Genomic DNA, 24527 nt, shown 5'->3' on the forward strand with positions numbered 1-24527 from the left:
AAAAAAAAAAAAAAAAGCCAAAGGGAGGGGTCTGGAATATGAATAAATATGAGAGGAAGGAGGAGTCTCCACATTTTCACTCTGAAGGTGGGCATAGAGGTTGATCAATATGTTTATTACTGAATAAATGCTTTTCACGGAGATGAGAAAAGGCATAATTCTTCTTTTCCAAGAGAAACAGTGGTAATGGGAACACAAACGAAAAACCTCCCTTCAACCCCACGGGATGATTTCAGTTTGTATGTACTTAGATTCTAGGACTGCATGAGCAGTAAATCTTAACTGCTATAGTCAGATTGCACGGGTTCCAACTTTGCCACTTACTGGCTGTGTAACCTTTGGCCCATTACTTAAGCTCTCTTTGCACGTTTCCTCATCTGTAAATGGGGATAAATAACAATACACCTGTCTCTTGGGTTGTTAGGAGAATTGAATGAGTTAATATATGCAGAATGCTTATGACATTACCTGGCATATAGTAAACACTCAATGTTCGCTATTATAATCAGGCTGTTTTATAAGTTCCAGTAGATAAACCCAACTCCGATTCCCTTGTCTTTAACTATACAATAAAGAATCCATAGTTATAATCTGCTATCCTTCACAAATTAATGTCAAGAAGGTATGCAGGCGAAGAGACATTTGGCAGGCCCAGAAAGGTTTGAGTCCTGAAGCAAAGCGATTAGATCACACTAGCCACTGTTTTCTCCCAATATCTCCCCTGTGTCTTCATTCTGTTCTTCAATTCCTCATCCACCCTCTTCTCTTTCAGGTCCTACATCAAGGGGAAGACAGTGGTATTAGGGATAAGGGAAACTGACTGGCAAGCATCTTGGTTGGGGGAGTATAGTGAAAAGAGTATTGGAGTTATAATCAGAAGACCTAGACCCATGGGGCGCCTGGCTGGCTCAGTCAGTGGAACGTGCGGTGCTTGATCTCAGGGCCGTGAGTTCGAGCCCCATGTTGGGTGTAGAGATTACTTAAAAATAAAACCTTGAAAAAAGAAGGAGACCTAGACCCACAGATTTGTTTCACCTCACACTGGCCTCTCAGAACTTCGATTTCCTTTCCTGCACCCCTGGGGCCTGTCATGAAGACAACATATTTGAAAGTGTGTCGTAAACTATTAAGTGTTATAGATAATTATTATGAAAGTCATTGAGCAGAGAGCCTGGTGGTTTTGTCTGGTTAGAATTACTGTTCTCCTCCATAACCTGTTCTCCCCATAACTACTTGGCCTTTTAAAAGGTGCTTACCATGGGGTGGCTGACTAAGGAAGGGTTATGGAGCAAACTGTAGGTATGCAAGCTCTTTGGATGTGTGGGGTGGGTGGTGGGTACAATCGTAAGCTGGAATGAAGGGCTGTAAGAGTGAGACCGAGTGTGTACGCGTTCCTGTCAGAGTTTGAGACTGAACACAAATCTGTTGGTCACCAAGAGTTTGGGATTGCACCCAGGGCCTGGCTTGCCACATTCTCCTAGCACCAACACCCATCTTAATTAGCTACCTCCCACAGGAGGCCCTAGGATCCTTGTTAAGGTCTCTCCATCCACCTGGCTGGGGGAATCATAGCAGGGGCTGGCTGGCAAAGTTGATGAGCCAACGCTAGAGGGGGTGGGAGGTGCAGGAGGTAGTGCTGTCCCGGGCTGTGGGTTTGAAACTCACCAGTCAGGAAGTGAGGCCGACAGACGGAAGGGCGGGCAGGAGCGGTGAGCTCTGAGGCACAGCAGAAGGGGCCTTCTGGGGTTTGGGGACTGCAGGGCCATGGGCTTCAGGACCAGAAGTTGCTGTTAGCCTGCCAAGACAGGTCTGGGCAACATGCATGCCCAGAGGCAGTTGGCTGTTGCTGCAGTGAGAGCAGAAGTCAGACGACACGAGGTGGCCAAGCAGTCTCTAAGCCGCCTCAGGAAGCTGGCAGAGAGGGTGGGCGACCCTGAACTTCGAAACAGCATCCAGGCCTCACTGGACAGTGTGCGAGGTAAGAGGAGGGTTAGCTCCAAACTTGGGTGTCTCGGGGACCAGCAGGGGGATAGAAGGGCTTGCTGTGTCACACGTCACTTCCCAATCAGCCACTTCCTAGTCCTCTAGATGGAGCTGGGACTCGGGGGAAGAACACATTTGGACACGATGGAAAAAGATATGGGAGGTGTCATTCTCCCTCTTTCCCCAATTCTGATCCTTCTCCCAGGGGATCAAAATACAAGTCACTGCTGAGCTGACCTTCTTGGCAATGGAGAAGTGGGTGAGCATGGGGAAGAGAGGCTGTGACAGACCCATGGTAGACTTGGACCCTGTCTGGGGAGTCCAGGGCAGGAAGCAGTATGGGGCAGGAGGTTCTGGGACTGGATAATGTGTCCATTCCCAGGACCCACAAAGGATCGGTGACCTCTTGTTCTCCAGCTGTAGAGAGAAACACACACACATTGAAAATACACCACACAGAGAATCTCAGGCCCCCAGGCACACACTGCCACTCCTACTACATGCTTTGCACAGCTAAAGTGCAAAGAAGTCCCCAGGACTCTTTTCGGTCCCCTCTCTTCCCTATGCCCCTGTTCCTGTCCTCCCCACCACCCCCAGCACACACACCTTCCGCTCTACCTCCTTAGTGCCATTAGAACAAGTGATGACAACACAGGGAGGAAGTGCTGCCATGGCAACACCATCCGCCACATCCTCCTGCCCACCCCAACCTTCAATCCTGTGGTGGGGCCCCAGCAGGAACAGCTACTCCATATCCACAAGGCCCCACCACTAGGGAACTGGTGGAACTGAAAGTGGTCTCCAGCCTGTTGTCATCCCATTTACCTCTGAGGTGGCAAAGAACGACAAAAGCCAGCTATGTTGTCCGTGAAAGGTGTCTGGGAAGAGCACATCCTTCATCATATCCTGGTCTTTCCCACCTGCTCCATTCTTAGCGGCCTACTTGGGGTGGGGGTGGGGGGTCGAGAGGCCATTCTTTCCATCAGGGATACCTCCTGCCAGACTTCTCTGACTGCAGAGGCCACCAGACCGTAACTTGGAGAAGGAACATTTGATTCGGGTTCCTCAGGGGACAGTCTGATCCCCTTCCCGTTGCCTTTCTGAGGCTAGTGCCCCTCTCATCTCCTGTCCCCCCCACCGTTTGCTGAGAACAACCACTGGCAGGTGCCTTACCTACAGCCTCAGTGGTGGAAAGACCACATGGAGGGAGTGGCCCCATGGGGCCTCCCAGGGGAGGAACTCCAAGCCCCATCCCAGTAGAAAAGAAAGAGGGGGAGGAAAAAGGTTTAGTCCAGGTAGAGAAGCTCCACTTAGCTCTGGAGAAGGAGGGAGTGAGGAGGGGTGGAGGCTGAAATCTCCCAGAAGACTCCGCTCTTCATTAGCGAGTTGTTCAACTCCTCTAAGAGTCAGGATTCTGTTCCCACTGAACATAAAGGAAAACTGAGGCCACCAAAGGAAGGAAGGAAAATTAAGGCAGAATCAACAAAACTCCCTCACCCTCTCAGAAAATTCAGAAAAGGCTACTGAAGAGTCTCCTGTCCTGGGAATGGTGTCATCCCAGAGTGGGGTGGAGAGAGGGGGTGCTGACCTCAGGACTGGACCCAAGAGGGATTGGGTACAGGTCTCAGGGAGAACAAAGGGCATCCAGCATCCTGGTACCGCCCCCCCCCCTCACCCCCTACCAGGCCAAGCACGCTGTCGGCTCCTGCCTCCTAGAGCCGCCCACGCCAGCACTTATTATAGTCTCAGCTGCGTCAGGAGGGTGGGACGCCAAATTAGGGGAACACTGAGACTCCCCGAGTGGGGGGGGAGGTGAGGGGGGTGAAGGGGAGTGGGTTGGGGGGGGTGTCTCCAAGCCTGTGGGAAGGCCTCCCACCACTCAGGCCCATTCCTGCCAAGTCTCACTCAGCCTCTGTTCCCCATGGGCCTAACGCCTTCAGCCTTCTCCCCCGGGTAGAGGACAGTGAGTCGAACTCCAGGGTCCCTGGAAGGGTGGTAGACACAAAGCCGACAGACGTTTTCCATTCTATCTCCTCTTTAACCTTCTAAAAGAGCTCCACCTTGAAAACCTCAAGAGACTGAATGGGAACCCAAAAGATGCCGCCTCCCACCTCAACTGAAGGGGTCCTTGTATTCAGGGGTGCTAAAAACCTCACATGTGGGTAATCAGGTTTGAGGATGGTGCCTTCCTTAACCCCAATCCCCTGGCAGATCCCCCCCACCCGCCATACACACCGATTCTCCTCTCTGCTTATCCCCGCTGATTCGGAGGCACTCTTGGAGCTACGGTTGCTATGGAGACTGGATGCATTTTGGTATGGGGGGTGTCAATCTGTAGACATATTCCTTCTCCTTACACCTCAAGCTGGAGCCTTTGACTCACTTTTTGGCCTGGGGTCCTGGAGCCCTTAGATCTCTCCCCTCCTAAGGCACCCCCCTCCTTCCTACCCTGCTAAATTCCATGTTTGTCCCCATCCCCAGGGAACACTTTACAAGTTCACTTTGGGACAGTTGGGCTCAAGTCGTGGCCCGACCAATGCATCGCCCTGCGGAGGGTGGGGGTGGGCGAGGCGGCTGGGTGATGGGGAAAGGAACAGCGTGCAATTACCTGGGGGAGACAAGGGGTACTGGGAAAGGGATTTCAGGCCTCCCCATTTCCCTACTTCAACTTCCCCCAAATTGGCAGTGACCCCCTAAATTCGCTCCGTTTCCCCCTCGGACTGTCCACCCACGAACTGATTTTTTACCCTGGTCCCTAAATGACGCACCCAACAGTCGCGCTCCCTAACCGTGGTGTGCTAGGGGAGGGGGCTAGATTGTTGGAGTAGGTGAGTCCAAGTTCTAGGAAATCCAGCCCAGGATTTGGGAGGGAAATCCAGTCCTGGATTTTGTACCGCCTTCTCAGACAGCGGAGCTGGTGGAGAGAAGGTTGGGGGGGAGATAGGGTGGGGGGGGCGGGGGGCCGCCTCCTCCTCAATGTGAGGGGAGCGCCCGGACACAGCGCGCATCCGGACCGAGCCGAGCCCCGGCGAGCCCCCCGGACCCTTCGCCGGGATCTCACGCCCCTTCCTTCCCAGACCCCAGACCCGTGGGTTCCCACCCCCTAAGGCTTCCCTCCTTCCTCCCCCGCCGGCGCCTGTATCTCCATCCCCAGCATCCTCCCCGCGCCCCTGCGAATCCCCCGCACGACCAGCCCATTAGCTTCCCACCTTCCTACAGACCCCCCTCCCCGACCCCCATCCCCGGCCCCTGTCCCCTGAGTCCCCATTCCCCGCCCCTGCCTCCCCCGCAGCGGCTCTTCTTCTTCCCCAGCCTCGGGTCCCCCTTTTCTGCCCCCTTTTCCTCCCTCTCCGCTATTTGCCCCCACTACTGTCCTCCCCGCCCTCCTCCGCCCATCTCGGCGCCCCCACCCAGGCCGGGGTGCAAGGTCCGGCGCGCCTCCCTGGAGCAGCACCAAGGTCCCGGGGCTCCAACGGGGTGGGGGCGCAGGGCGGGGAGCATGGGGAGGGGGTGCCCCGTGTGATGGGAGGGGGGCGCAAGCGGAGGCGGCGGAGGCGGCGGCGACAGCGGAGCCGGGCTGGGGGCTCAGCGGGGTCCGGGGGCTGGGGGCAGCGAGCAGGGCGGCCCCATGGCCGGGCCCCCCTGAGGCAGTCCGGGGGAGTCCCCTCCCCTCCCCAGCTCGGGGGTCTCGGGGCCCCATGAGCCGGGGCGCGGGCGCTCTTCAGCGCCGGACAACGACCTACCTCATCTCGCTGACCCTGGTCAAGCTCGAGTCGGTGCCTCCGCCGCCGCCTTCTCCGTCTGCGGCCGCAGCCGGCGCCCCCGGGACCAGAGGTGCCGAGACCGGGGATCCTGGCAGCCCCCGAGGCGCGGAGGAGCCGGGCAAGAAGCGGCACGAGCGTCTCTTCCACCGGCAGGATGCGCTGTGGATCAGCACGAGCAGCGCGGGCGCCGGGGGCGCCGAGCCCCCCGCCCTGTCCCCGGCTCCGGCCAGTCCGGCCCGCCCCGTCTCCCCCGCTCCCGGCCGCCGCCTCTCCCTTTGGGCCGCCCCTCCGGGGCCCCCGCTCTCCGGGGGGCTGAGCCCTGACCCCAAGCCCGGGGGCGCCCCCACCTCCCGGCGCCCCTTGCTCAGCAGCCCGAGCTGGGGAGGGCCGGAACCTGAAGGCCGGGCTGGCGGCGGCGTCCCAGGCTCGTCCTCCCCGCACCCGGGCACCGGCAGTCGGAGGCTCAAGGTGGCGCCTCCTCCGCCGGCTCCCAAGCCTTGCAAGACCGTGACCACGAGTGGCGCCAAAGCCGGCGGGGGCAAGGGCGCGGGTAGCCGCCTGTCATGGCCCGAAAGCGAAGGCAAGCCCAGGGTCAAGGGGTCAAAGAGCAGCGCGGGGACTGGAGCTTCTGCCGCCGCCGCTACCACCAACGCCGCGGCCGCCGCCGCCGCCGGGGGAGGGGGAGCGGCAGCCACGACCTCTGGTGGGGTCGGGGCTGGGTCCGGAGCCCGAGGGAAGCTGTCCCCTCGGAAAGGCAAGAGTAAGACCTTGGACAACAGTGACTTGCACCCGGGACCGCCTGCTGGTTCTCCTCCTCCGCTAACCCTCCCAGCAACCCCGGCTCCAGCCGCTGCTGTCACCCGCCGCCTCCGCGCAGCCCACTGGGCCTGCACCTCCAATCACTCTAGAGCCTCCAGCTCCAGGGCTGAAACGGGGCCGGGAGGGGGGCCGAGCATCCACTCGAGATCGCAAGATGCTCAAGTTTATCAGCGGCATCTTCACCAAGAGCACAGGGGGGCCTCCTGGCTCCGGGCCCCCTCCCGGACCCCCGGGCCTATCTTCTGGCAGCGGGTCCAGGGAGCTGCTGGGCGCAGAGCTCCGCGCCTCCCCTAGTGAGTAGGACCAGGGCCTGAGAACAGGGAGGGGAGGGCATGTGGAATGAATGCTCAGCTTGGGGTGGAGGAGAGGTGTGCAAGATTGAACTAAGGAAGCTTCTCTCTTGGGTGGGGGGATGAACCAAATTCACTCCACTTCCAAAGACTAAGGGGTCCTGAAAGGAGGTGGGTAGCTACCTTGTGCGACCTGAGAGATGCCTGGATTTCAGAGGGACTCAGAACGCCTCAGAGTTTTTTGGGAAAATAATGCCCTTGGTCGGAGTGACTGTAGGAAATCGCTCCCAGAGAAGGCTCAGACCCCACTTCCAGTCTCAGCTGGACTCTGGGAGCGTGGGAACAGAGCTTTGCCTTGCCCGGAGGGATATTGAAGGGGAAGGGAATAAAGCAGCCTCAGTTTCTCTTGAGCGCTTGGGGCAGGTGGCTGGAGAGTGACCTTGCAGGCAGCTGCTCGCCAGGGATAGGTCTTCCCTGGGCTGAGACCAGGCTAGTGAGGCAGCAGGGAGGGACTCTAGTTTCTTTCCGTGCAGTGAAGGTGGATTGGGCAGTACGGGAGTGCGTGGGGGCTGGAACGTGATGAATACTTGAACATGAAGTGAGAGGGGGCGGATGGGAGGCCTCACTTCCCACAGCCCACCCTGTCCCCAGAGCGGCGTTGAAACCCCCAGGGGGCTGCCCTGGAGTGACTCAGGGGGACGGAACTGCAGCAAAGGCAATTTTTACCCCCCAGAGACTTGGGAGGGGGTACCGAGAAGGTACTGGTTTTTTTCGGGGGAAGGGTGTCTTTATTTATTTATTTTTATTTTTTTCTGGAAGAAACAGGCTAGGGACTCTTGGTGCGGCTCACACTCCCCGGAGGGAAGGCGGGTTCGGGAGCGGGGGCGGCCCCCGAGGTTTGGCTCTGGAGCGGGTGGGAGCAGATGGCTCCGGATCCCAGAGTTCCCGCCGCAGCTGCGGCGCCCCGGGAACGTCCGGCCAGTGTCAGGCGCGGGGGCTGGACCGGCGGGCGGAAGGAGCATCGTACCCCCGCCCCCAGGCCTGTGGCTTCTCCCGGCCAGGAAACTGAGCCCTTCCCCACACTTCTTTCAGATGGTGCTTGTGGGGAAGGTGTGGGAGAGGGAAGCATAGACAAATCCAAGCTCCACTGCTCGGGCTGTAGGAAGCGGTCTGGGCCACCATGCTGTTGACCTTGAAAAGGGGGAGGGACATCCCTCAGTTTCTCTCTTGTGAAGTGGAGATTGAGGAAGACCCACTCCCTTCCATGTCCCAGCCCCTCCTCCCAGGATCTGCCCGGGAATCCAAGTCAGGCCGGCAGGGAGGAGACCCTCTTCCGTGCTTCCACAGGGAAAAACCCACCACTGTCAGAACCCTGGTCCCCCATCTGGGGCAGGGACTTACGTTTGGGGATGTGCTTTAAGGGAGATGCCAACTGAAGTATTTTTGTCTAGCTGGCTCCGTTGCTAAGCAACCACTGAGCGGCAGCAACAGCTGTGGGGAGAGCAGCGGCTAGGATGGGAGGACTGGGGACCACTCTTAAACCTAGCCTTTCTACATAGTTCTCCGGCCCAGCCAGAGTCCTGGGGGTTAAGGGAAGCTGAAAAAGGAGGAGGGGTGGCTGAGGGGTGGGGATGCTCCTGGGCCTGCAACATCCTCTCTTATGGCTCCTTTCCTATTACAGAAGCTGTGGTCAATAGCCAGGAATGGACTTTGAGCCGCTCCATTCCTGAACTGCGCCTGGTAGGTAACCTAGTCCCTTAGTCTGTCTGAGGGCCAACATCCCACCCACCTCACTCAAGTCTCTCCCCTTCATCTCTTCCCTTCCCTGTCTCTGTGGGAATGGGGAATAGTTTTCCAGTTCTCCTGAGATCCTGCCTTCGTAGCACTTTCCTGGGGCTTGATCTATCCTTACAACTTTTTCTTCTCTAGTCTCTTTTTTCTTGTTTGTCCATGGTCCTCCTCCAGCCTTCTCCTCATTTCTGGCATCTCCCCTTTAGCTTTTCATGTTCTGTTGCACAGAATTGGGTAAAACTTTCCAACCAGTGTCTAGGGCTGTGACGTGACCACCGCCCCCCCCCCCCCCCCCACACACACACATACACAGTACTGGGTTGCTGAAAATCTTCAGCCTGTGGTCCACTTTGAGCTTGGGATCCTTTCTTACCATGCTCATCTGATCTTCCCGAACGCCCTCACCTGACCCACCATCATCTGGTCCCTGCTGGCTCCTGCTTGGATGATTTAACACTGCCAGTCTTTGAGTTCTCTGGAGCGTTCAGGCCCAAGCATTTGGCCTCCTTTTAATCCTCACCATCTCTACTCCACAATCTTGTTCTCAGGGCGTGCTGGGCGACGCCAGGAGCGGGAAGTCATCGCTCATCCACCGATTCTTGACTGGCTCATACCAGGTGCTGGAGAAGACAGAAAGTGAGTTCTCAGGAGCCATAGGAAGCTAAGGCTTTGGGTCAGGAATCCAGGATCAATGACTAGGCAGCTTTGGAGACCTCTGGAGGAAAGGATGCAGCCATAATAGCTAAAGTACAAGAAGCATGGGGAAGCTTCGTGACCTGTGACCCCTGACCTACTACCGCTTCCAACCCTCCTGGACAGGTGAACAACACAAGAAAGAGATGTTGGTGGATGGACAGACTCATCTGGTGTTGATCCGAGAGGAAGCCGGGGCACCTGATGCCAAGGTGAGAGCTAAGGTGTTGGGGTAGGCAGGCTGACTGGGGTCGGCAGGGGCAGAGAGAGAAAGCTCTAGTTTCCCAGACCTCCCTGGGCATCATGTCCAGAGGAGTGGACTTGTCTGACCCTCCCTTTGCTCCCTCACGCCCCGCAAGTTCTCAGGCTGGGCAGATGCTGTCATTTTGGTCTTCAGCCTGGAGGATGAAAACAGCTTCCAGGCCGTGAGCCGTCTCCATGGGCAGCTGAGCTCCCTTCGGGGGGAAGGACGAGGAGGCCTGGCACTGGCACTGGTGGGGACACAAGGTAAGGAGGGTCTGGGGAAGCACGGCTTTCAGGGGAGTCCTTGAGACGGCTGCTGAGGTGCTGCCCAACATAGGTGAGAGCATGGTGAGGTGTGGAAATGGCCCCTGGGACTGCAGTAACCCCCTGGAAGGAGGCTGGTCTCCAAATAAGGGAGCCATTAAACCAAAAAACCAAAGCAAACAAACAAAAACAAAAACAAAAACATCCCCGGGTCTGAGCAAAGAGGACTCTTCAGGAAGGAAGGGACAGCTGTCACAGCAATCTCCATTCCTCTGAGATGTCACTCACCTTGTGTTCTCACACTGTCATTTCCTGTCACCACCCTGGGAAACAGAAAATCTCAGGCTCCGGTGTGGACAGGAGCCTTCCACCTTTCCCTTGCTTCAGCTGGGTCAGGCGGACACCTTTCAGAGGAACGTATCTAACAAAGAGAAAGCACGAATGAAATGATGGCGAAAATAAAGGGGGCAGAGAATTTTTATAGAATTGTAAAATTCTCACAGAAGTGATTCAGAGGCGCTCAGATGCCACCATGGCCCCTTACCCACCGGTATTGAGCTGGCAGGACTTTCTGTCTGGAGGCCTATGCTGCAGGGGCCTGTTTCCACCTGCCGCTTGCCTCCTGGTTCCTTGCTGCTGAGGGAACAGTCTACCTGTTGCCCGTGGACATTCAGCCTTTTCCTAGTTCACACACCAGATGACCTCCCACTCAGGTCAGGGCTCACTGGGTTTGCAGGGCAGGGCGATGGTCACTTGTGAGTCTCAGCCACTTCAGACCTTGTCAGGAAACTCTGCTCACCTCTCGAGTATTCTTTGAAGACACGTGCACAGAGCTCACCCAGCCTTCTCATACCGCAGCTGGGCTTGTGAGCCAGGCCCCGCATTCTAAGAGGAGGGAATATTCTCTCATAACCTGTCCTTAGTGGGCCCAGACTGGGACTGGAGCCAAAGGGAAAAGAAAGTAGGAAAAGTGGCGGGAAGGCTCCCTCGTCCGATCCTGCCCCTTTCCTGTCCCCTCAGACAGGATTAGTGCTTCCTCCCCTCGAGTGGTGGGCGATGCCCGGGCCAGGGCTCTGTGCGCGGACATGAAACGCTGCAGCTACTACGAGACGTGCGCCACCTACGGGCTCAATGTGGACCGGGTCTTCCAGGAGGGTGAGCATGGTGACTCCCTGGACACGTGGGAAGCCAGGAGCTGAGGGCCTGGGGTATTCTTTGGGCATCGAGGCCGCTCCCAGTGAGTGACGGGAAATTAGCCTGCATGGGAGGGAGGAGGGATCAGAGAGGTCAGAGAAGGTGTGCTTAATACCCACATGGTCTTTCTGGGCTGAATGAGCTGCTCAGGCTACAGGTGGCATGAAGGCCATGGTAAAGTTGGCGCCGGTGTTATCTCCTGGGGAGTTCTCAAAACTGGGCAACAGAGGCAGGGGGTCTTGGGTATCTGCCCCGTTTGTGCATCCTTCCTCTCCCCCTTCCTTCAGTGGCCCAGAAGGTGGTGACCTTACGAAAACAGCAACAGCTTCTGGCTGCCTGTAAGTCCCTGCCCAGCTCCCCAAGCCACTCAGCTGCTTCCACTCCTGTAGCTGGACAGGTGAGTTGGGGTTTCAGGGTCCACAGCTGGTAAGATGCAGAGGAGGGGCTGGTGATCCAAGAACAGGTACAGAGGACCTAAGGAGGTGGGGGAGGGGGACAAATGGATATGGCAGTGACACCATTTTTTAAAAAGGGCACTGGGCTGGAAATCAACCAGGTTTGAAACGCTGTAATGTCCTCGAGCACCCATACCTCCCAAGGTTTCAGGAAGATCATACGGCATGATACTTGCAAAACCTAAGGCACTATGACAGTGAGGAGTTTTATTATTAATAATAATACAAGCCAACAGTGATGAGATCAAGGAGTGTCTCAAATCCCTCGTAACTAGATGTAACTCTAGCTTGGTGGGGCGGGAGCATCTCAACTGTTCTGCTGACTCCTTCATCGATCCCCAGGCTAGCAATGGGGGCCACACTAGCGACTACTCTTCCTCCCTCCCATCCTCACCCAATGTTGGTCACCGGGAGCTCCGAGCTGAGGCAGCTGCAGTGGCCGGATTGAGCACTCCAGGGTCCCTGCACCGGGCAGCCAAGCGCAGGACCAGCCTTTTTGCGGTATTGGACATGATGACTCCCCCATCCTCCTGTTCCCTGTTCCCTGCCCATCTTCCCTGGTCCCTAGACTCCTCTGTCGGGCCCATTTTCATCGTCTTCCCCATCCTTCCATCAGTGGATCCCTCTATCCGTTCTCTAACTGATGCCAATAACCATTCCAGAATCGTCGGGGCAGTGACTCTGAGAAGCGCAGTTTGGACAGTCGGGGAGAGACAACAGGGAGTGGGCGAGCCATCCCCATCAAACAGGTGGGTGGTCTAGGGCCTGGGGGCAGGCTGGGGCAGGTAGCTGGTCTTGACTGGCTTTCCTCCCACATGTCTCTTTCCGTACTCCAGAGCTTCCTACTGAAGCGAAGTGGCAACTCCTTGAACAAAGAATGGAAGAAGAAATACGTGACCCTGTCCAGTAATGGCTTCCTACTCTACCACCCCAGTATTAATGTGAGTGGCAAAGATTGGCTGGACCACACTGGCTGGCCTTGGACACCCTTCCGCCTCTACCGGTCTGCGCTCTCACACACGTAAATGTCATTTCTGGGCAAGCCCTGGTCCTGTTCTCTTAAGTTCAGCAGCCATGTGTGAGGCATCCACCGTGCACCCATGCTGGAGATGGGAAAGTAAAGACATCTCCCCAGGGACTTGCAGTCTAGTGGGAGAGCATGGAGGAAGGACCTCCACCGGGTCTGCCATCCAGGGAATACTTTCTGGAGGAGATAGTCACAGGCCAGATCTGTTGGGCCCATCCCCTAGAAGCTCGTCCCAACACAGGCATCCCCCAACACGGTGTCCCCTCTCTAGGACCTCTCCAGCCCATACTCTTGGCCACTTCCCAGCAGCACCAAGGACCTCAGCCTTTCCGTACTCTCAACCCCTGTCCCCCTCCAGGATTACATCCACAGTACCCATGGCAAGGAGATGGACTTGCTACGAACGACAGTCAAAGTCCCTGGTAAAAGGCCCCCAAGAGCCATCTCTGCTTTTGGCCCCTCAGCCAGCATCAACGGGTTGGTCAAGGACATGAGCACTGTGCAGATGGGTGAAGGTCCTGGTGAGTGGTTCTCATGACAAAGAAGCAGGAGAGGGGCCAGAGCTGGGGGAGAAGGAGGAGGAAAGTGGGGGCTGGGACTGGGTAAGCGGGAGGGTAGGTGATAAAGAGGGACTACATAAGGAGTGGGGCCCAAAGACAGAGGGGCTCGCTGAAGCTTTATCTCGTTCCCCTTCCTACAGAAGCCACCACTCCCACCCCAAGCCCCAGCCCCAGCCCCAGTTCCTTGCAGCCACCACCAGACCAGACATCCAAGCACCTGCTGAAGCCAGACCGGAATTTGGCCCGAGCCCTCAGCACTGGTCAGTGAGGACCCACCCTCCATCCACTGTCTTCCAGATCTGAATGGGATGTGGGTGGGAAATGAACTTGGGGTAGAAGCTGGGAGGCTGGAATCAGTGCATGAGTGGATACACTGAGCATCTGCTGGGTGCCAGGCACCAGCTCAGTCATACTATGATTATCATAGTGGTTAAACACAAGTGGGTTCTAGAGCTAAATTGCCTGAACTTAAATCCTGGCTTGCCACTGGGGCAAGTTGCTTGACCTCTCCATGCCTCAGTTTCCTCATCTGTAAAATGGGGATAATAGATTCTATCTCAGAACTTGCTTTGAGGCTTAAACAAACTGAGAACATTGTTCAGCACATAGCCAGCCATCAGTATTTGGAATGTTTGGAGGTATAATATATGTACGTATATATGTGACAAGTAAATGGTAACAAATCATCCTCACAACAACCTTGTCAGGTCAAGATTGTTATCCCCATTCTAGGGATGAAGAAACTGAGGCTCAGAAGATTAAGTGACTTGCTCAAGGTCTCAAGGCCAGTCAGTGGCAGAGCCAGGATCTGAGTGCAGGTCTGACTCTAAACCACTCATCTGCCCACCTCCCCAGGAATGATCAAGGGGGACCTCCTGGAGAGGAGGGGGACCAAAGCTAGTTCAGGGGAGGAGACAGGCTATGGAGAAATCAGGAAATCTGTGGAAGGGGCAACTGAGGTAGCTGTGTCCCCCTCCCTAAGACTGTACCCCATCTGGAGACCTGAGCCCCCTGAGTCGGGAACCCCCTCCTTCTCCCATGGTGAAGAAGCAGAGGAGGAAAAAGTTGACAACACCGTCCAAGACCGAAGGCTCAGCTGGGCAGGCTGAAGGTGAGGCCCTGGTGGGCAGCTCCACTCCCACCCTGGACCCTCACCCCCAACTCCAGATCCCCGGCCTAGCTCCTTCAGGAGGAGGAAAAGTGCCTGAGCTGAATGCTTGACTATCATAACCACTTTGCACATAACTTAGTAAGAAATGGATAAAGACCACTCAGCTCCTGTCCCTCCTCCCGTTCGCCAGATGATGCCTTTTACCCAGTAGTTCCCAGCCCTGCCACTCCCCATCCCAATGTCCCCCATTAGTCTGTAGCTCCTGTCACCTCTCTTAATGACCCTCTGGTTTCTGTTCCTGCCCTCAACTCCACTTGCCATCCCAGTCCCTGCACCCAGAACCCCCTATGGTCCCCAGTGACTCATCACCTGACTTCAGTGTCCCCCAGTGACTCCTCAGCTCCTGGACTCTGCGCCCACCCAGCCCCTGTTCCCCATAACTTCTCATGGTCACCAAACTCTGCCAACAGCCCTTGACCACAGTGATCCACATTCCTGCTCCCGGTGACCTCCCCAGACCCCTGAGACTCCTCTGGAACCCCAGGACCTCCTTGTCCCAGGCCTATGACTCCGCTTCTGCCCCCTCTCCCTGTGTTCACTCAGATCCCTTCCCTTCCCAGAGACCTGGCTCCTCATTGGTCATGATAACTGGTCCCCATGCCCTGCTCTCTGCTGGGTGCTCAGACCCAGGTTCCAGATCTGCCTACTCTCATGGCTCTTGGCTTCTGCTCTACTCTGCTCCGGGGCCACTGACTTTAGTTCTGCTTTCTCTCCCCATCTGTCTGTCCTGCTTTGTCTCTGGCACTCTGTCACTATTTCTCTCCATCTCTCCATCTGCCTCTCTTTTTCTCCTTTCTTGGTCTCTTTCTCTGTTCTGCTCTCCATTCTATCTCTATCTCCTTCGCTTCGGGAAACCAGCCAAGCGCAAAATGTGGAAACTAAAATCCTTTGGTAGTTTAAGAAATATTTATAAAGCAGGTAACAAGCGGGGAGCTGGGAGGGGCGCTCAGCTGGGGTGCAGATGGGTGGGGGTGCCCTTGCCTTCCCCTGCATGTGCTCGGGCTTCCTGCTCTCCCCCACCTTCTGCTTCCCCAACCCCTCTGCCCCACTCCCAGGGGCTTGGGATGGACATCAGGGAGGAAGGGTTTGGGGAAGGCAACCCCTGTTTGAACCCTGTCCCTCATGACCCTCATCCCATCCCCCCACCCAGAGGAAAACTTCGAATTCCTGATCGTGTCCAGCACTGGTCAGACGTGGCACTTTGAGGCAGCCAGTTTTGAGGAGCGGGATGCCTGGGTCCAGGCCATCGAAAGTCAGATCCTAGCCAGTCTGCAATGCTGTGAGAGCAGCAAGGTCAAGGTAATGGTCGGGGTGAGGGTTGCGGGAGAGCAGAGATGAGTGTCTCAAGAGTCTGGAGAAGGGCTCAGAGGGAGAGTCAATACAAACCCCAACCCTTTCTGCAGCTACGCACAGACAGCCAAAGTGAAGCGGTGGCCATCCAGGCGATCCGGAACGCCAAGGGCAACTCTACCTGCGTGGACTGCGGGGCCCCCAGTGAGCGCAAGGGGGCAGCGGAGGGGTCTGGGAGGGAATGTGATTCGCTGGAGTTGGCGAATGCTGCCTGTCCGGCCAGAAGCCAACCTCTGCCCTCCCTCCCCAGACCCCACGTGGGCCAGTTTGAACCTGGGCGCACTCATCTGCATCGAGTGTTCTGGCATTCACCGGAACCTGGGCACACACCTGTCCCGAGTTCGTTCGCTGGACTTGGACGATTGGCCTCGGGAGCTGACCCTGGTGCTGACGGCCATTGGCAATGACATGGCCAACCGCGTGTGGGAGAGCGACACGCGGGGCCGCACCAAACCCACGCGGGACTCTTCGCGGTACGTGTGAGGGGAGGGGGTCGCTTAGGGTGTGCGGATCCCGAGAGGTTTCGCCGAGGAAGGGGCAGAGGTCCTGGGTGACGGTCCCTAGAGCCCTTCCCGTTCATCCTTGGTCTTGCAGGGAGGAGCGGGAGTCATGGATTCGCGCCAAGTACGAGCAGCTGCTATTCCTGGCGCCGCTGGGCACTCCAGAGGAGCCTCTGGGCCGCCAGCTGTGGGCCGCGGTGCAGGCCCAGGACGTGGCCACCGTTCTCCTGCTTCTGGCCCATGCGCGACACGGGCCCCTCGACACCAGCGTAGAGGACCCGCAGCTCCGCTCCCCCCTTCACCTGGCAGCCGAGCTCGCCCACGTGGTCATCACGCAACTGCTGTTGTGGGTACGTGGGGGTGCTGGGGTGGGGAAAGGGGTCTTTGAGAGCTCCGCCTAGGAAACAGCCAGGCGCGGGGGATCCTGGAAGCGGGCCTGGAAATTGTGGCGAGAATGTCTGCGAGTGTAGGCCCTACGGGGACGCTTGGTGACGCGGCCGTTTCTGTCCTCTAGTACGGCGCCGACGTGGCCGCCCGCGACGCACAGGGCCACACGGCGCTGTTCTACGCCCGCCAGGCTGGAAGCCAGCTGTGCGCCGACATCCTTCTCCAGCACGGCTGCCCGGGTGAGGGCGGCAGCACAGCCACCACCCCCAGCGCAGCCACCACCCCCAGCATCACCGCCACGCCCAGCCCCCGCCGCAGGAGCAGCGCCGCCAGCATGGGCCGTGCCGACGCCCCCGTCGCGCTGGTATAGTTGCCCAGCGGGAGAGACACCCCCACTCCCACGCGGGCCGGGCACGACCACACCGGGTGGACCGCTGGACAGATGCACCCACTCACCTCTCTAAACCGCACCCCGCCCCACGGGAGCACTTCTTTCCCCCACGAGGGCACAGCCCCCACGCCTCCCAGAAGACACAAACTCACCTCCCTCTCCCCAAAAAGGCATGGAGACCCCAGCTCAACACGCCCCCTTTCCACCGTTTCCACACTTGGATTGCGCTGGGTCTACCCACTGGGTGTCTGCGGAAGCAGACGCCCTGTCGCGGTACCTGCAGCAGGGAGCTTGGCTATGCCCGCTCGCGCCCCCTAGGGGTGGAGGGGGGAAGACCCAGTCCTGCTTGTGCTCGACAATCCCAAGGCTGGAGCACAAACCCAGGCTGGCTCCTGGGGCGACGCCACGCCAGGGGGAGGGGTTAGTACGTGGGAGGGCTAGCCCCGGGACTTGGGGCCAATACCCGGGCCCCCACCTCTTCCATGCTAATCTCACTGCCCAGTGAAGGGGGAAGGGCAGCGAGGGGCAGGACCCCTGCTGCCCAAGGGGGTAGGGGGGTCCCCAACCCTTTCCGTGAAAGGGACCATGAGGAGTGGAAATGAGGACGTCCCCCCACACCCACCCATGGATGGAAGCTAAAGGGCCGGGGGAGCCAAGAGCTTGGGTCCCTCCTCACTACTATCTTGGGAGGGAGAAGAGAAGGAGCAGAGCGGGCTAAGGGGACTGGGGAGGGACCTTGTAATTTATTGCTTTGTTCCCCAACAAGGGGGCAGGGGCGGGCAGGGGCTCGGGGAGGGCGTTTCCGGGTAGGGGAAGCCAAGGGTGGGCAGAGGGTGGGGTGGGGTGGGGGTGCTCTCGGGTTGTGAGTGTCCGTGACCGTGACTGCGTACCTGTGACTGTGCAGCGCCCGTGGTGATCTGGGGTAGGGGGCACCCCTACAGTGGGACCCCTCCCCCACTATTCTTCCTGTCCAGTCCCTCCCTTCCACTGGAGCAGCTCCAGACCCGTCCCTCAACCCCATGATCCCTCCCAGCCAGGGCTAAGAGGATGTGAAGTGGCTGGGAGGGTTACCAGGCCTCCTTCCCCATCCCCAGAAAGGGGGTGGTGGGGTGGATTTTTACCTGGCCCAGCCCTGCCTCCTTTAATCAATCCAGCCCTTGGGCCGTCTGTGTCAGTGGTTTCCGGTCTTTTTTCTTTTCTTTCTTTCTCTCTCTCTCTCTCTCTCTCTCTCTCTCTCGGCTAAAATATTTTTCAAAGGACCAGGTAATTTTGGGGAGGGGAGAGGGATGGGGGCAGGGGGAAAGGCCCCCATCTCCTCTGAGGCAGGTGGTGTGAATCTTCTTCAACAGCAATTAAAGAGGAAGTGATTTTGTCTAGGGGTTGAGCTGCTGGTTTGTTCTCTAAGAGGCGGGTCAGGGAACGGTCTTGGTCAAGGTTGGGGAACTGGAGGTGGGAGTGGCCCAGCGGAGGGTGCCTCTGCCAGGGCTGGTGACAGGGCAACATCCAGGCACGAGGTGGCAGGTCAGATACTTCATCATGTGGTGGAAGGAAACAGGCAGGGCAGAGCCACAGTGGGGATCCAGGGAGCAGAAAAGTCAATGACTCCCAAGATGACCCTGTTTCTGGGAAGAAGCTGCCGTGTGGAACTTAGGGGACTCTGAGGACAGGGGAGAGACTGCTTGGAGAGGCGAGCAGAAGGGGTAGCTTTGGTTGAGAGCAGGAACCTTGGAGTCAGATCTGAATTTGAAACCAGGCCCTCCACTTCAAGGCTGGGTGGCCTTGAGCGGGTTACCTTGGTGGCATCTGTTTATTTATAACCTGAACAATATCTGTTGAGAAGGACCTGGTAAGGACTCCAGCACTGTCCGGAGAGGACCACCCTAGGTACCTGATACCAGAGGTAGAGCTCATTATAGTAAGGACCTGGGGACAGAGGTAGAAAGTCTGTCTCCCAGCCAAAGTCCCCGGTGTCTGCAGACTCCATGCCCAGCTGCTGTGGACATCTGCCCACCTCCATGTCATCTACAGGGCCACTGAGGCCCCAGCAGACTGAGGCCAGTGCTGCCCCAACAGCTGCAGTTCTTCTGGTTCAGCGTGTAGCCAGTCCTGTTTGTCACACGCAGCAGAAAGCATTTGCCCTGATAGAAGGACTAGGTGGAGTGGTGTTGGGCCGGCAGCCAGCGCAGGTTGGGCACAGCTACCGCACGTTGTCATTCAGTCAGTGGCCCCGCCTCTTCTGGTAGAGGCCCCTTCCCCTCAGTCCCATGACGACGACGTACAGCTACAGGTGTGCCATGAAGCTAACAAGGTGTGGCTGCAGCGGCAGGTCCAGGTCCCTTTCACGTGGAGGCACTGATTCTCCAGGATTCTAGGCCGAGCGATCACCCAGCACAGCAGCCTGACACAGGAAAGGTGAATGCAGGATCGCAGGGGCAGTGACAGGTGCAGATGCAGGGGCATAGTTTGGGAAGGCAAAACGAAAGGAAGAGGGGAAAGTAGCAAAAGAGACTCAAACAGGAACGCCTGGCCCGTCTGTCTTTTGGCTCAGAGACCCTGGACTCCCGCGCTCCATTTCCACTTTACTTCTTAGTGGCAAAAACTCACTCCCTTCCTCAGAAGCTCAGTGTGAGAGAGTATGAATGAGGAGGAAGTAAGGACCCTGGAGAGCATGAAATCACCACAGGGAACCACGGGCGGTGGGAAGTTCATTTCCAGCCGGTGGCGGAAGGTGGTCAAGGTGTCGGCAACTCCCCGCAGCAAATCCCAACACTAAGTAATCCACTGAATTCTTTTTATCATGGGCTGCGTCTTTGGCCTTGTGGGAAAAGTAAAGGGTGTAGTGGATGGAATGACAAAAACGTCAAGCCCTCCAGGCTGTGCAGAATAGGATTCTAGAAGGAGACTCCCCGGGGTGGTGGGGGTTGAAGGGGAGCTGCTGCCCTTTTACATCCATGCCACCTTCCCGGCTCACCTTGTGTATCCTCGCCTGGATTCCTGCTGTCCCTCCCCATCCCCTCCTGGTTGCTATCTGCCACACATCCCACTCGCCTCCTTTTGGTTGCCTTAGCACAGCTGGGGCAGGCCGACTTTCTCCATGGGAGTTTCACCAAAAGCCAAAGGAAAGCAAAAATGAATTTACTGTTGAAGGTACAAGATGATTGAATCTAGCGATGTTTCCAGAACTCAGCTTTCTGATGATGTTGAGTCCATCCCTATCAAATCAAAGAGAACTTTCCTGCCCCAGTCTCTGCCTGCTCCCCTATTCTGAAAGATTTCCAATGGAGCTTCAGATCAGCTGTTGGGATTCCTTCTAAGGCTCTTGCCTCCAAGAACCATCTAGTCTCTTCAGAACTCAGGAGCTGGTTGAAGTTATTGAGCACTTCCTGTGGGCCAGTGCTGTGCTAAGAGCATGACACACACACTAGATTTCATTCAATACTCAAAACCACCATCGGAGGCCAGTGCAATCATCCAGAACTTACCCGGGAGGAAGCAGCACTTGAAAAGTTAAGTAACCAAAACAAACAAATAAACAAAAACTAAAGTAGCTGGTTCAACAGCCCCACTGACAGTAAATAAAGGAGTGAGGATTGGAACCCAGAATTCTGATTACAGATGCACTTGAGGCAGGGTCTCAGGTCTTGCACAGTAAAGCATTCCTCCCCATAACAGATACAAATGGATCTGGGGAAGCAGGATTTCACAAGTCCACTTGCTTACATTTCTTTTTTAAAGTTGTTTTTTTTTTTTTAATGTTTATTTTTCAGAGACAGGGAGAGACAGCATGTGAGCAGGGGAGGGGCAGAGAGAGAGAGGGAGACACAAAATCCATAGCAGGCTCCAGGCTCTGAGCTGTCAACACAGAGCCTGCTGCAGGGCTCAAACTCACAAGAGATCGTACCTGAGCTGAAGTGGGATGCTTAACCAACTGAGCCACCCAGGTGCCCTTACATTTCCATATAAAACGATTTAAGCATAACATGCAAAATAAGCACCAGTCCACATTCAGAAAGAAGAGGGTTGGTCTCAGACAACTTCCTTCAACAATCGAATCTCTTAGTTTGCACTTCTGGAGACCTGGGAGTTCAGTGCCCTCTATCTTACCTTGTGAGTGCAGTCTTTGGCAGAAAGACTATATATCTCAGAGATGTAAAGAAGGGGGGGGGGGCAGTGAGGGGCCCAACATCTGTACTTGGCAACAAGGAAGAGATGGAGAGACCTACCCAGACCCACCTGTCCTTGGCATAGTAGGAAGCTGGCATGTGTGGGCAGCAATGCCCTCTTTGGGCGTGGTGAAGGGTAGAGTCTTTACTGGGAGAAATGAAGCGGTACGGCCAGGTGGGCACGGGGTGTGGGTGGCAAACACAAGCTGCGGCACGCTGCTGGGAGAGAGTTCAGCAGGAGGATTCCCCTGGTGGGGGAACTCCGCGGTGTGCACTTGGCTTTGGGGTATACAGGGGGAGAAGAGAAGGAACAGAAATGGGTGAGGAAAAGTGTTGCAGTCATTGGCAGGCCAGTGGGCTTTGTTTCTCTGTCCTGGCCTCTTCCCGCGTGCCCCAGTGCCCACTGAGGCCACCTAGGGGGTACGGAGCACAGAATGGTTTCAGAGAGAGTGCACTCCACCCTGAGAACAGTCAGCCTCATGCCTACTAGAGCTCCCACCCCACCTCCCCCTGAGAAGAAGAAGAAGAAGAAAAAAGATTGACGGATGGTCCAGTTCTTTATTTGGAAACCTGATTGTTCAAGAACATGGTGGGTGGTTCTGTACCCCACCCTTTTCAGTGGGATTGTGTCAGAGGTGGTGGGCAACTCTCTCCCATTTCCTCAGAGACAGAGGGGGAAGCACCTCAACTCAGAAGTATGGATTGTAGGGAACAGTGTGGGAAGGGAGAGGAGTGGGAAATCCCAAGCCAATCCAAGGGAAGGGGGTGACCCTGAGGAGCAGTTCGGGCAGGGGGTGGGGGGCCTGCTGAACTGCCCCACTCTTCTTGCTCTCCCTGCCCTCCTCCACGCAAGAGATCTCACCAACTCTCCAGGTAGGGAGGGGAAAGGAACCAACAAGTTAAGGGGCTGGTACCAGGGCGGGCTGGTACCAGGGCGGGCTGGAGAAAGGAAGGGGTTGTGGGGAGGAGCCTGGGAGAGCAAACCCGGCAGGCCCAGTTGGTCTTGGGCAGGTCTGAGCAGCAGCCGTGTGCTCCTGCCACGCCCCCCCTCCCCCCTCCCCCCCCCCCCCCGCGCCGGGGGGGGGGGGGGGGGGCAGGATCGGCTGGATGCCAGGGTCCGAGGCTCAGCTCTGCCGCTTAGCCTTCAGGGCCCGGGTGGCTGGTGGGGGAGAAGGCAGGGCCAGTCTAGGCAGGCCCGGGATTCCCTGGCCAGCCGACGGCAGCGGTGGTCTCAGAAATCAAACTCGTCCAGGTCCCCCGTGCCCTCCCCGCCGCGAGAGCCCCACACGCGGCGGTAATTGCTCTCCAGCTCCTTCTGCCGTTGCCGCTCTTTCTGCGCCTCCTCTGCTCCCTGCACCTGCGGGGAGGGTGTGCCTTGAGTGAGGTCGCTGCTGGGGAGCCAAGGGCGCCCTCGGCTCCGGACGATCCACGGACACGGGCGGCTCGGGGGAAGGCAGGGACCCGGCGCTCGCGCGAGCGGCTCCGGCCGAGGACAAACCCTCCCGGCCGCCAGAACCGCCAGCCTCGAATCACAGAAGGACAGAAGGTGGCGGCGAGGCTGGGGCTAGCTAGCGTGGCCGGAGCCGCGCTCTCAGCTCCACGGCGCGCTAGAGCAGGGCCAAGGCTTGGAGATCTGGGGCTGGGGGCCGGCGGCCTCTCACCAAGATATTGAAGAAAATCTCCTTGAGGTTTCTTGTGTCTTCGTCAGTCAGCCAGCGTGCGTCCTCCTCTGTCCCTTCCGCGCCGGGTCGCACGATTTTGATTTCAATTTTCCCTGGAAAGGAGCCACGTGGGCAGTGAGAGGCGAGGAAGGGTGGGAGCCTCGGTGCAGGGCCTCTGCCCCCCAGGCGCCCAGACAGGTTTCCACCGGACCCAGCCCCTCCACCTCGGGCAGCAGGCCCTGCCAACAGCTCTTGGGCCAGCCAGCCCCAGGGCCCACCTTCCGCCGTGAGCCCCTCCCTCTCCAGCAGCTCTTTCACCAGCCCCTCGATTTGTTTCAGCTGTGGGTTTTCCCGTTTCATCTCGAGGACAGTCAGATCCTGATTGGGGCCTCCGTGTCGGAGCTTGGTGACCCGGACCCGGACTCTGTGCTCAGGATCCTCCTCTTAGAGGGGGAGACACACAGGGAGACACAAAGCAGAGCCGTGACTCCAGGTTAGGGGCTGTGGTGGTCACCTCTCCCTAAGCCACCAACGGGTTTCGGCAGTTTTCCACCTCAAACGCATACATGAACCAGGGCTCAGAATAAATTAGAGCCCCCCCACCCCAAGCCTATAAAGCTCCCTCCCCCGGCTACAGCCTCCCTCTTCCCTCCCGAACCAATAATTCTGCCTATCCCCTACAGGAAAAATGGCTGTGTTTCCTGAAGCAAAAATCAAGCCACCTGGGCCAACAAAGAAGTTTTGTTTTAAGAAGCAGGTTCAGAAACTGTGGTTTGGTACTCCACATGCTGGTACTCGAAAGACATTCCAGTGTTTATAGAGATAGTGGGATGGAAGGTTGAAAACAGAACCTTCTGTTTGGAATGTCTGATCTCACAGGACCCTGTGGAATGGACATAAGGGGGTACAGGAAGACGGAACAACTTCAAGTCTGTCCAGGCAATTGGCTTACGAATAGCTGGGCTTGCCCTATCCACACCCAACCAGCTGGGGCCTCTCGAGGTGCAAAGTCCTAACTGTTGACAGGCTGCATCCTTCACAGGTGTGTGGACTTCAGCACACAGGCTCATTCACAGTCATTCCATGAATATCTACAGACCACCCACCATGTGCCAGGAAAGTGCCAGGCAGTGGGTGCACAGGAGCAAACCAGAAAACAAGACAGACATGCTCTTAAGGCTGCTTCCCAAGAGGATGAATAGAAGGTGGCCAGGCAAAGGGATGGAGGCAGTGAGAACAGCGTTCCAGAAAGAGGGAAGAGAGTAAGCACTCTCAGAAGGGAAAGAGCAGGATGCCCTCCAGGGTGCGTGGGCCTGGGCCGAGGGACAAAGACAATGGGCTTGACTGCCCCTCCCTGTCTGACAGCTCTTACCTGCTGGTTGGGGGGACGGGGGAGGCTTTTTGGGGACAACCCTCCTTTTCCTGTGCTTCTTCACCAGCTCTGGACTCTGTTTTTCCTCCAGCCTTTTGATGAGTTTGTTGAGAGTGGATGTCAGGGCCAGCATTGCCCGATCACGCTCGGATTCCTTCTTCAACCCGTCTGGGTCCAGCTCCTTCTCTGTCTGGAATGCCCAAGCAGGAGTGGAGAGTCAAGGGTCTGGGGAGTGAAGGTCAGTGGCCCGTGCTCTACTGAAGAGTAATAGCTAAGTCTCATGCCTCTCTCTGCTCCCCCTTTCCTATTGTCCCCCTCCTTTTATTAAGTAAACAACTGCCAGCTGAGGGTGCCCCGTCCCAGGCCCTGCGCTGTGTGGATGCTGACCTTTGCTCCCCTGCAGCCCCTCGGCCTGTCCCTCCCCACAGGAGCGGCCAGCTGCGGAAGCG

At 57.2% G+C, this 24527-nt stretch overlaps 2 protein-coding genes and 1 long non-coding RNA gene across 8 annotated transcripts in view; 1 reads left to right on the forward strand and 2 right to left on the reverse strand.

The window, feature by feature from the left end:
* Nucleotides 1–94: 94 nt before the first annotated feature.
* Nucleotides 95–5840, reverse strand: LOC128775071 (uncharacterized). 3 transcript variants are annotated; one of them, XR_008419698.1, is made up of 5 exons: nt 5727–5840; nt 3157–3406; nt 2809–3018; nt 1666–2400; nt 95–775 (listed from the first exon to the last, which is right to left on the reverse strand). It is a non-coding gene; the product is annotated as an uncharacterized LOC128775071 (long non-coding RNA). The 3 variants fall into 3 exon arrangements; XR_008419697.1 differs by having other exon boundaries at nt 3157–3423; nt 5727–5836; XR_008419696.1 differs by lacking the exons at nt 3157–3406; nt 5727–5840 and having other exon boundaries at nt 2809–3111.
* AGAP2 (ArfGAP with GTPase domain, ankyrin repeat and PH domain 2) lies at nt 4918–18258 on the forward strand. The gene is given in 20 exon segments (XM_019454927.2): nt 4918–6608; nt 6610–6859; nt 8538–8596; nt 9196–9283; nt 9467–9552; nt 9700–9847; nt 10868–11002; nt 11329–11438; nt 11839–11997; nt 12159–12245; nt 12333–12437; nt 12882–13044; nt 13224–13343; nt 14066–14194; nt 15113–15172; nt 15405–15553; nt 15658–15748; nt 15855–16077; nt 16199–16454; nt 16619–18258. Coding segments are annotated over 20 exon segments (3588 nt in total). The 5' UTR covers nt 4918–5681; the 3' UTR covers nt 16862–18258.
* A 3325-nt stretch (nt 18259–21583) lies between these two features.
* OS9 (OS9 endoplasmic reticulum lectin) overlaps nt 21584–24527 on the reverse strand; it is a 30758-nt gene continuing 27814 nt past the window's right edge. For 2 of the 4 annotated variants that reach the window (XM_019454921.2, XM_019454920.2), the window contains exons 12-15: nt 24079–24268; nt 22985–23149; nt 22707–22819; nt 21584–22402 (exon numbers count right to left, since the gene is read on the reverse strand). In XM_019454921.2, coding sequence (XP_019310466.2) covers nt 22277–22402; nt 22707–22819; nt 22985–23149; nt 24079–24268 — 594 coding nt within the window. In that variant the 3' untranslated portion in view covers nt 21584–22276. The remainder of the gene's footprint in view (nt 22403–22706; nt 22820–22984; nt 23150–24078; nt 24269–24527) is intronic. The other 2 variants (XM_019454923.2, XM_019454922.2) reach the window with 1 other exon arrangement.

This window comes from Panthera pardus, unplaced genomic scaffold, assembly GCF_024362965.1.
Source record: "Panthera pardus isolate Hobbes unplaced genomic scaffold, ASM2436296v1 HiC_scaffold_6, whole genome shotgun sequence".
Lineage (NCBI taxonomy): Eukaryota > Metazoa > Chordata > Mammalia > Carnivora > Felidae > Panthera > Panthera pardus.